The sequence below is a fragment of the Rhyacophila brunnea genome, unplaced genomic scaffold (genome assembly GCF_057557595.1).
Source record: "Rhyacophila brunnea isolate RB1 unplaced genomic scaffold, BYU_Rbru_1.0 scaffold_1, whole genome shotgun sequence".
In the NCBI taxonomy this organism is placed as follows: domain Eukaryota; kingdom Metazoa; phylum Arthropoda; class Insecta; order Trichoptera; family Rhyacophilidae; genus Rhyacophila; species Rhyacophila brunnea.
This window is the reverse complement of record NW_028232751.1, coordinates 25,000,499-25,011,735: the sequence shown is the minus strand read 5'-3', so window position 1 is coordinate 25,011,735 and position 11,237 is coordinate 25,000,499. Positions and strand designations below refer to the sequence as shown.

Genomic DNA, 11,237 nt, shown 5'->3' with positions numbered 1-11,237 from the left:
CGGTAATCATTATGCTTCGAAATCTGAACCAACCAAAACTATGTAATCTATTTCATTTTGATTTGATTTTGGCAAACTTATTGAACTTAATTCATTTTAACTTAATAAAAAACGGAATTTAATGCAGCTAATAAGTTAACACAAGATTATTGATTCTGAGGCGGTACGAAGTTCGCCGGGTCAGCTAGTGTTAATATAATACAGGTGTACGCTATAACTGCCGACAAAGATAATGATGTTATAGAAGAATAAAAACTTCAGTCATTACATCCTCTGACATAACAGACAAGTGGGACAGGATAAAAGATGTGTTCTCCTCCATATCTAATAATCAATTAGAATATAAAAGAACAGCTAAGAAGCAAAAATGGATGACAGATGAGATTCTGTCTTTAATGGACGAAAGAAGAAAATGGAAAAATAAAAATGAAACTCAATATAGGAGAATTCATAATACCATAAAAAGTAAAATTCGTACAGCTAAAGAAGAATGAATGTCCGACCAATGCAAAGAAATTGAAAATCTCCAACGAAAATATGATTCCTTTAATATGCACAAGAAGATAAAGGAAACATTGGGAATTACGAAAGGAACCTCATCAACTATCTTGAAAGACGAAAATGGGCGTATTATATTAGATATAAAAAAGAAGCTGACTCGTTGGAAGACATATATTGAAAATCTGTTTGATGATGATAGAGAACCTATTGGCTATACTCTTAATGAATGTGAACAAGCCCCATGCATAAATAGGGCCGAAAAAACCAATCGAACGTGTGACCAATAGTACCAAAATAAAACTTTCTAAATATATCTTTTTAAAAATGTATTTAAACGGATTCTGTTTCAATTCTGAGTGTGTGACGATATTCCCAATATACGCCGTTGTGTGTTCAACATATTTGTATGTTTAAAATAATTGATTTACATTAGTGAAATCCCGTTTAAAGCGGTACGTCCAAGGCGTTCTCGGAAAAGTGCGCGTCTTAAGACGTTCTTGGCAGCCATCTGGCTAAGCAAAATTGGATAAAAAATATCTATGTAAATAGCGAATCATAAATTCCATTGTAATCTTTATGGATAACTGGCTTCTAGGATTAAAGGTTAAATACAATCAACCACAAATTGTTAGGACAACTAGTTTATATGATTCATCAATGGTTTATGATTACGATTAAGGATGTAACAGTGAACCTTTTCTGTTATATTAACACATAGTTTTACTTGTTTGTTTGTAAAATGGCATCACATAGCGTCTTTGTCCAGCAGAATTTTGGAATTAATGTGGGAATATAAAAACAGTTTGTCGGATATTTCAACAATTATGAAAAAAGATGTTTGTATTTGTATAAAACCATTTATTTATCAAAAAATTTATTTATGAAAACCAAAATAGGTACATAAATGGTTAAATATTACAATTACAGGAATGTTCACATTATTTAAATCATGGCGATTTAATATCAGTGTACTTTATTAATACAAATAAAAAACAATTTTTTAGTACTAGTTCCACGACATACCAAACTATACACAGGCATTGTCTTAAACTTAAATGACCGCCCAATATGACTTGTTCAATGCGAACACGCGCCAATCTCTACTGGCAAATAATCTTTAGTTGACTTATCGTGTTTTGCCAGTATAGATATTGATTTACAAAAGCGTTATAGTTATTTATAGCGTTTTTCCAGTAATAATATATTCAATATCGACAATAACACGTAGTGATATCATAAAATTACAGAGGAATTATAATGAATTTGACGACGCTTGTTTTACCAGACGATAGAGCGTGTTGATATCTATCAAGTATCTTATCAGTTCCAGGTTGTTCTATGTCACTTCGAATCAATCAAAAAGCCATTTTGCTAAAAAATGTGATATAGAATAACCTGGAAATAAGGCAGCGAAGTATCTATCAGTAACTATAAATAAATACCACATGAGTTAAGACGCCTCAATAGCTCATCAAAAATAAAATAAGTAAAAAAACTGTGAAGTTATGAGGTTTTCATATCTTGACGACGATATGCATCAGACACATACTTAAAAATCAAAACTATGATTCTGTTACTCTATGTTAATATTAGAATATTTGAATATTCTTGTGAAATATGAAAGCAATAAAAAAAATGATTATTTCATATACTTCGGAATTTTATTTCATCCTGTCTCAAAAAATGATTTATGTACACAATCAATAGCACAATTCACTAAATTTAATATAGTTTTGCGTAAAATTTGCATTTTCAAGATACTTATTATAATATCAAACAAAATACACTATGCTGGCACACATAAACACTCTTTAAACAATTCCTTAGAAATATTTTATAGACTAATTATACATAGTAATTATACGCACAAAATATGAAATTTAATATAGGTTTGCATAAAATTTGCAAATTTTCAAGACACTTATTATAATAATAACAAACAATATAAGGCTGGAAAAATCACAGATGCAGACACACATAAATACTCATTAAACAATTCCATTTAAATAAATCACTGCATTGAAACAGACTAGACAAATTATTGGTTTTTCATAAGGATACTGACATGAATGTATACTTTGAAATGGATTTCTTTTGAGTATTTACATGAAAAAACTGTTTTGAGACAAATATAAAATAATGTTTCACAGTTGATTGTAAACAGGTGAAATCATACATCGTTTAAAATGTAACAAGGATCACTAATACTGATATACACGATGCTGTAAAATTTTATTTTATATTCGGCTCAACACGGTAATTATGATTCAGTGAAACCCCCGAAATAGCAACAACCACCCCAAAGAAGCGATTACGGTGCATAGCCGAGATTGTCAATTTTTGCACCTAGCATTAATATTAGTGCGCTCAACTCTGACTTGGCTGCACCGATCAGAGCCGCAGTCTCTGACTTGGCTGCACCGATCAGAGCCGCAGTCTCTGACTTGGCTGCAATGATCAGAGCCTGCGTGTCTGACCTGGTTGCAATGCCGAGAGCCACCATGTCAGACCTGAGCGCAGCAACGTTGATGGTCAGCAACTCTACGGCGGCATTCAACACGGGCACCGGACCCATTGTCTGCGTTGCCACAGAAGTTTGTGACAACGAGAGCCTGCGGGCTCTCACTGTTGCTGGGAAGACAGCACTGCCTTCACTTGTAGCAGCATGGGCTCTTGTGAAAGCAGCACTGTCTTCCAGTGCAACAGTTTGAGCCGTGAGCCGTGGTGTCGCAGAAATTGCACATTCGGGGGTTGTCATCATATCTGCATCTGATGATGATTCAGAATATGCTGTAGTAGGTACAGTAAGAGGGGTTGCGGTGAGTGCCACCTCCATGCTGCTGGTGCTGGGTTGGTTGATCCACCGCTGGGGCTCCGACGTTGACGCGACGTTGACACAGACGCGACCCAAAATTTTCTGTGGTACCTGTGAATTAAATGTTATCACCATAAGTAAACATGCGACGGGTGAACCCTTTTATACTGTTAATCAATATAGAATTTCATGAATGACCTACCCCCCCAGTGTAATTGCCCTGTCTACCTTGCTCCCCAGTAACTGTAAATGGCACTATTAGAGCCATAATTCGCTGATGGAGAGCAGACAGCCGGATTCTACAGGGCGGGCCGCCTCCTGTCTTCTTCTGGGAGATCAGGATTTTGGCCCGCGTGTCTTGCCATACCTGTAAACAATAATAATTAGAAATTTTCAATTTCAACAATATTACTAACGATCTAGTACTATTTACAGCAGTGACATTTGGGATGCTTTCAAAAGATGTGGTTTAATTTATGAAAACATTTCTTACTTGAACTTGCTATCTATAGCTACCTATGGTGGATTTATGTGGAGAGTAAGATATTTTGTAAAATAATATTGGATAGGTTGTTGACACAGTCTATTATATTTAAATAAATAATAATTTTTACCAATACTAGTAATAAATAGTAAATCACCTTTTTCCACCGTCTGTGGGATTTTGTAGCACCGCCCAAACAAGCATTTAATTGCTCCGACAGTTCTGTCCACAACCTCTCCATGTCGAGGCTGGTGAACTGCCCGGTGAGCCTTCCGGCGACGAGGTCTGGATGCACTACGGAAAATATGGTAATGTTATAGTATTCCATATCATTGCGGTTAAGCTGGTTTGAGTTACAGTAAGTTATGGTTTGGTTTTTAGTCTCATAAAACGAGGTCATTACACAATTATAAGTATGTCATAATAATGACACAGGCTATGTCTCGAACTGTGTTAATTCCACATGTTGGCATAACTTTAGTAGGCTACATTTCTTACGAGTATTGAATAAAAACGTGGTAGATACTGACATTCCATGAATTCTACCAATTGCTCCATCTGGTGGCTATTTGCCGCTGGCATTTTGTTAATTCTGTAAAGGAATAAATAAATACACTTTTAGTATGATTCCTACATATTATTTTATAAAATAAACAGTATATTTGAAATCAAATCTGACTTACCGACCCATCTGTTCTTATGAAAGTTTTTGAGCGCGAGAAATAGCTGTCAGATGTGGGCATAGACAAAAAAACTCTTAGGCAATCATAAATGTACGCCCGTTTTTGCCAATTATTAGGTTGCATTATTGGACACAGGAAGGAACAGTGTGCTTCTGTCGAAGCATCACTATCCAATTATGACTACTCTACTCACACTACTCACGTCGGCCATGCTTCAGTCATGAATCGCCCTCCTGGTAGTCAATTTTTGAATAAAGCACTATGAAGCCGTACTGAAAGTGAGAAGAAAACCTGCTTCACAACGAGATAGTGGCTTCCGTAGAAGCATACAGTGTTGCCAAGTCAAAATTTTAAATTTCAGTAGATTTTGACAAAAAATTCAGTAGATTTCATAAAATATCAGTAGATTTTGGAAAATCTAGGGAAAAGGATAAAAATAACTAATAATATTAATTAATTGTAAACAATGATGATATTAATGGGTAAAATGGCGCTCTTGGGTAGAGTTACAAAGCTTTCTTCGTCAATTTAGAAGTGTAACACATTAAAAAAGATCGTGCGTAAATCATTTCAAGTTTATTATTAAAATAATCATCAGTAAACTTACAATTATGGAGAAACACAACTATCAGTAGATTTCTTGAATTTCGAAAAAAAATCAAAAATTCAGTATATTGGCAAAAAATATCAGTAGATCTACTGAAATTTCAGTAGACATGGCAACACTGGAAGCATAGCGCTTCATCTGCTGTTCAACAATGCAATGAAATTATGCGTACAGTATTGCCAAATATTGGGTGTACATTTATGATCGCCTAAGAGTTTGCATTATATTTTTGTCTATGCCCACATGACAGCTAAATTTCGCGAGCGCAAAAACTTTTATAAGAACAGATACGTTGGTAAGTCAGATTTAATTTCAGATATACTGTTTCTTTTATAAAATAATATGTAGAAATCATACTAAAAGTGCATTTATTTATTCCTTTACAGAATTAACAAAATGCCAATGGCTAACAGGTATCAGATGGAGCTGTTGGTGGAATTCATGGAAAGTAAGTACATAAAGTTTTTATTCAATTTGGATATATTGTAAACATATCTCATATACTCGTAAGAAATGCACCCTACTAAAATTATGCCAACATGTGGAGTTAACAAAGTTCGCAGAGACGTAGCCTGTATCATTATTATGACATAATTATGTATATGGTTAAAAGTGTTTAATTTGTGATGGCGAATTATGTAATGACCTCATTTTTTGAGACTATAAACCAAACCATAACCTGACACAACCTACTGTAACTCAAACTGGCTTAACCGCAATGATGATATGGAATACTATAAAATTACCCTATTTTCCTTAGTGCATCCTGACCTCGTCGCAGGAAGGCTTACCGGGCAGTTCACCAGCCTCGACATGAAGAGGTTGTGGGCAGAAATTGCAGACCAGTTGAATTCTTGTGTGGGTGGTGCCACTAAAGCACACAAACAGTGGAAAAAGGTGATGTACTATTTATTACTAGAATCGGTAGAAATTATTATTGGTTTAAATATAATAGACTGTGTCAACAACCTACCCAATATTATTTTACAAAATATCTTACTCTCCACAAAAATCCACCATAGGTAGCTATAGATAGCAAGTTCAAGTAAGAAATATGTTTAACCTTTTCGTCGCGCCAATGGTCGCCCCAATGTATATCATTTGTCGGCGGCGTGATTTTTACAAATCATAAATTTTATCATAACTCGTTAAAAACTCTCATTAAAAATCCGAGAAGCGGTTCAACCGATAAATATACATTCCTAATAATTTTACGACATCTAAAAATAAACAAATACGACTTAAATGAGGCGACAGAGCTTGAACAAACACGTCCCATAGTAAAAAAACCATGCATATGTACATACCAGACGGCCATTGTCATACTTCAAGTGGCATGGACACTTGCGCCGATGACAAGTTTATTAGGGCACGATACGTGAGAACCCCACTTCAAACACAGAACACATAAATATTTTACAGAGCACATAAAAAATATTACGAAATCACTTTATTTATTATTGAGGGATTATTTCAAAACACTTAACATAAAATTTTATCGGACAAGAATTTAAAATTTAATAGTTTCATGGTAATCGTAAAAACAGGGCTGAGGGCACAAAGCTACATCACATTCTCGACACATAATATTTGTCATTTTTCTTTTTGTATTTTTAATGGTAGATTGGGAACATACCTGACACCGGCTAAATGCTTTGACTTTTTTCTCAGTTGGGGGAACTTGACGAGGCAAATGTTTTAAAAGTTCTGTTTTTAACATTCTTTTTGGATTATTACTGGAAGAAGGTACATTTAATGATGTTGAAGGTTTTGAGGCCCTACCATATTTTTCTATTAATTGACGAATTACTTTAATCTGAAAATCGGCCAAAGAAGTTTTTTTACCGGTTATGACTGTGTAAATAATACTAGCATTTAATAAAAATAAATCAATGATGTGGAAACCAACTTTTTTGTACTACTTAATTGTTTTTCGCATACACGACAGACTACTCAACATCATGTCAGCTTTATCGACAGAGCCCATGTTTTTGTTGTAATCGACAACGCACTTCGGTTTTATAATGGGTAGTCCCGTGGCTCTATTGGTTTAATGTGTGGGCACCATTGAGTCGTCGCGCATGGTAGTTATCATGTGTACCTCCCTTTTGTCATGCCATTTCAACACAAGCAAAGGGTGTCGGTTTAAAGATTTTATTTCACCCTTTTTTAATTTTTGAATTTTCGGCATTTGCTTCCGATTGCTGCGAACTGTCCCGTACGCATTTGTTTTTTGTTTAAACAAATGTTCAAATAATTCTGGGCTGCTGTACCAATTGTCGCAAAATAGTTTATGGCCTTTACCAAAATAGTCCCTCATCAATGTCGTCACAACAGCCCCAGACACACCCAACTTTTCACTATCGGTAATTTCCGTTTCGTCGCCACAATAAATTATAAAATCTAAAATATATCCAGTTTCAACATCACAAATAACTTAATCCCAAACCTATGTCTTTTTGAAGGTATAAACTGCTTAAATATAAGTCGTCCTTTAAATACTATTATACTTTCATCTATACAGAGGTTTTCATTCGGCAACATCGAGTCTTTGAACAAATTTCTGCAGTGGTCGAGAAGTGTTCTAATTTTGTAAAGTCTATCACCGGCAGGGGTTTCACTGTCAGAGTAGTGAAGCATTTGAAAAATTAGCTCATAACGATCTCTGACCATCGTTTGGCTAAAAATTTTTGCATTTAACAAAGGGTCGGTGCTCCAGTGTTCCTCTATTGTAAGACGGCGGTTTCTCATCATCAATAGGGTAACAGCGTAAAATATGTACAATTCGCTTATGGAAGTATCATACCAGTTATGAATTCGCGCGTTATGTGTGTTGGTCAGATGGTCGTGATAGCCGTTGGTAAAGTTCACTATTTTACCCATTATGTCTTCATTTAAAAAGTGTGTGAAAAACTCCATTTCACTTGAATTCTCATTCAAGCCTACACTCTGATTAACACCAGTGTTAAAACTGTCAAAGTCATACACAATTGGCACAAATGGTCCCACGGTCCACGATTGATGTGGAGCCTCTGGTGCTTCATGTCCAGAGGTGGAAGTGGAAGCCTCTCCCACATCATGGTCAACATCAGAAGAGTTGTCAATATTGTGTGGTTCTTCCAGCCCTCTTCTCCTTCATCATCAGTTTCCATTTCATAATCGGAATCCAAGTATTCAATGGATTCTTGGGCTTCCTCATCGGATACACTACCACGCGCGGACATTTTGATCGCAATGTACAAAAATTAACTTTAAATATTTCACTACACAATAAATTACCTACACGAACTTATTGTCACTATTACAAATGTATATAAAAATATATATGAAGAATCTGTGAACTCGAAATTATATTATTGAAATTTAAAATACTACTTGAATCACATATTACACTAATTTCAATGGATAAAATGCATAAAATTTCCAATATTATGATTAAAATAATAACACTTAATCACAGAATCGCGTATTCAAAGTAATTTTATAAAAACCAAAACTGAATGGTATCGATAACCGTACGAAACCAGACACACACTGTTGAAATACTATCACCGCACTATTCCAAACAAAGCCGAAGTCGGAAATGACATAACGCGCCTGCGCATATTGCGCAAACAACTAGCGGAGATATTTGAATCGACAAAACTGATTATTTGTATTTTGAAGGAAGTCGATATGGGTCGGGTCTTTGCTATATTACGAACTATTTCATAATGTTTGGATGACAGAAATCAACAGATGTCAGTAGAATAATAATGAAGCAAGTTCATAAAACAAATTTCGTCTCTGTTGCTTACCAAATAACGAAAATACAACAGTAGAAACTAACTGTCGCCTCTAGGCGACGCTCGCGGCTTACGTATACGGCGATCACCGGCATCTACATGACGCTCGCGAGGAATAGGTTAATAATCAATTCTTCAATTATCAGCTGTTTTCATAAATTAAACCACGTCTTTTGAAAGCATCCCAAATGTCACTGCCATGTATAGTAAATCATTAGTAATATTGTTGAAATTGAAAAATTTTAATTATTATTGTTTACAGGTATGGCAAGACACGAGGCGCAACACGCGGGCCAAAATCATGATCTCCCAGAGGAAGATGGGAGGCGGCTTGGCCCGCCCTCTAGAATCCGGCTGTCTGTTCTCCAAGAGCGAATTGAGCATAGTCATACACAAAGCAGCCAGTCCACACAAACCTCAAACAGAGATAGAAGCACTTTTATGTAAATTGTGTTTCTTTAAATCCACTAAGCCTCTGTATCTGTATACTGACGTTTTCTACGTCTGACCAGAAAACGTAGAAAACACCATCAGCCGTGTCATCACATTTACATACGGTGGAGTACTCTACATTTACATAAAATGGAGAGTAGTGATAGTACTTTGTATTCCAATTCATATCAATTAAACTGGAATTCTAACAAATAGCAATCCCGTTGCGCGATTGTAACATTTGGTGTGACACATCGACAGACAAACTTCGCCCATACATAGCAAAAATACTCCGGATAAAAATATTCAATACTATACATAACAACACATCACATTCAGGAATCAGGGCAACACGGAAATCCATTTTAAGCAAATACTCTTGGTCAAGCATGAATACAGACATATACTCCTGGGCAGAGGCATGCATAGGCTGTAAGACTGCGAAGATACATGGACCCCGATATCTACCTAAAGCAAAAGGATGTCGCCGATGAGAATTGTATAGATTATTAGGTATGATACTACTCGTACGTTGGTTGGGTACCAAGGGGGCTAGCAGACCATAATATGCCGCATACCTAGTTGCGGAAGTTACCAAAGGGCGGCACATTTGAGTACGAATCATTCCCCCATATTATCATACCAATATATTTATGGATTATCGATTCATTTCATTCGAAATAATTAGGTATGTTGCCGTCAGGACAAACGATGCATTTGGGCCATTTACAATTAGAAATGGTGACTGAAGTATTCACCTACCTACCGTTTAAGGATTTTTATCTCCCCAGTTATTCAATATAATAAGCTCGAGCATTTAATATTTTGCGTAAAAAATATCACCCAAGAAAATATAATTAAATTGTTAATGCATCAAAAAGACAAACTGATAACACTGCACATCCTTAGTCAAGAGAAATATGAGACAGGATATTCACATACATTTCAGAATATTTCGAATCTAAAGATTGAGGATTGCTCAAGGTTAACGGAGCCTGGAAAGACCGCATAGTTGAATTGAGGCGTAGAGTTACAAAACCCGCTCTAGAGACTTTTTTGAGTTTTGAGTAAATGACGAAAAACTGTTTTGGGTATATCATGATGATTTAAGTGTAATTTTAGATAATATATTTCTTCCGTTACATACGGAAAAGTATAATAAAATGTCAAATGCAATGTATAAGCTGTATTTATTCAAATAAATGCATTTTAATTATCCCAAGAGCGATGTTTGTCAGTCTCTACCTGACAGAGTGGCGTTCGACGCGGAATTTTTTAAAAAGAGCGGAGTTTGTCGCACAATGGTACATTGTCGACAGGAGATGATAGTTTAGTAGCGGTCCGTATTTATTTTAATTATGTAATATATTTTCGAATTTAATTTGTCTAGAAAATATTTTGTAGCCATTCTTACCTAATGGTAGCTGTATATTTTTCGTATTGTACCTATATATTTAGCTGTTATATTGGTATGTAATATTTTTTAAAAATAGTGGTATTTACTTTTCTTGAAAATATTTTTTTTAGATTTAAAAAAATAGTTATTTAGTTGAATATCGCCTACTTTTTACTATGTCAAATTGCCTTTGTGAAACATTTTAATATGTTAATGTCATGTACTTACTTTTATTCTATAATAAACAAAAAAAACCATTATCAAAAAATGTTACTTTTTCTGGAGACAATTAGTTATTACCTACATACCATGCAAATTATTTGTTTAATAGGTAACTAATCTTTTATCATTATATAAGTGCCCTAATAATTCTTAATAATTTTAATATTAATGACCATATTTTGAATCAGAAAGATATTTTTAAACCCTTAAAAGGTAATTATAAGATAATTTGAAATAACAATAACTATTTTTTTAATAATATCAATAGCATAAATAAAAAAACCCAGCGGACTTAAGTACCGGCCTTTACCT

General features: G+C 34.9%; 2 protein-coding genes across 3 annotated transcripts; one reads left to right on the top strand and one right to left on the bottom strand.

The window, feature by feature from the left end:
• Positions 1-1,347: 1,347 nt before the first annotated feature.
• Positions 1,348-4,537, bottom strand: LOC147079617 (uncharacterized). Of its 2 annotated transcripts, XM_085942448.1 has the most exons (5): positions 4,484-4,537; positions 4,331-4,392; positions 3,958-4,094; positions 3,519-3,683; positions 1,348-3,427 (listed from the first exon to the last, which is right to left on the bottom strand). In XM_085942448.1, the coding sequence occupies exons 1-5, from the start codon at positions 4,489-4,491 to the stop codon at positions 2,813-2,815; spliced, it is 987 nt and encodes a 328-aa protein (XP_085798574.1). In that variant the 5' UTR covers positions 4,492-4,537; the 3' UTR covers positions 1,348-2,812. The 2 variants fall into 2 exon arrangements, with proteins under 2 accessions (XP_085798574.1, XP_085798568.1); XM_085942442.1 differs by lacking the exon at positions 4,484-4,537 and having other exon boundaries at positions 3,958-4,349.
• A 790-nt stretch (positions 4,538-5,327) lies between these two features.
• Positions 5,328-10,942, top strand: LOC147079616 (uncharacterized). Its single transcript, XM_085942860.1, has 4 exons — positions 5,328-5,385; positions 5,477-5,538; positions 5,851-5,987; positions 9,138-10,942. The coding sequence occupies exons 2-4, from the start codon at positions 5,487-5,489 to the stop codon at positions 9,381-9,383; spliced, it is 435 nt and encodes a 144-aa protein (XP_085798986.1). The 5' UTR covers positions 5,328-5,385; positions 5,477-5,486; the 3' UTR covers positions 9,384-10,942.
• Positions 10,943-11,237: the final 295 nt, after the last annotated feature.

Bases quoted from the DNA above. Each gene is read 5' to 3' on its own strand.
- LOC147079617 (XM_085942442.1), bottom strand. From the start codon at position 4,200: ATGACCTCGTTTTATGAGACTAAAAACCAAACCATAACTTACTGTAAC. The intron at 3,684-3,957 runs GTGATTTACTAT...TATTGTTTACAG, and splicing joins CCCACAGACGGTGGAAAAAG to GTATGGCAAGACACGCGGGC. The intron at 3,428-3,518 runs GTAGGTCATTCA...TTTAATTCACAG, and splicing joins AGGGCAATTACACTGGGGGG to GTACCACAGAAAATTTTGGG.
- LOC147079616 (XM_085942860.1), top strand. From the start codon at position 5,487: ATGCCAATGGCTAACAGGTATCAGATGGAGCTGTTGGTGGAATTCATG. The intron at 5,539-5,850 runs GTAAGTACATAA...TATTTTCCTTAG, and splicing joins GTTGGTGGAATTCATGGAAA to TGCATCCTGACCTCGTCGCA. The intron at 5,988-9,137 runs GTGATGTACTAT...TATTGTTTACAG, and splicing joins CACACAAACAGTGGAAAAAG to GTATGGCAAGACACGAGGCG.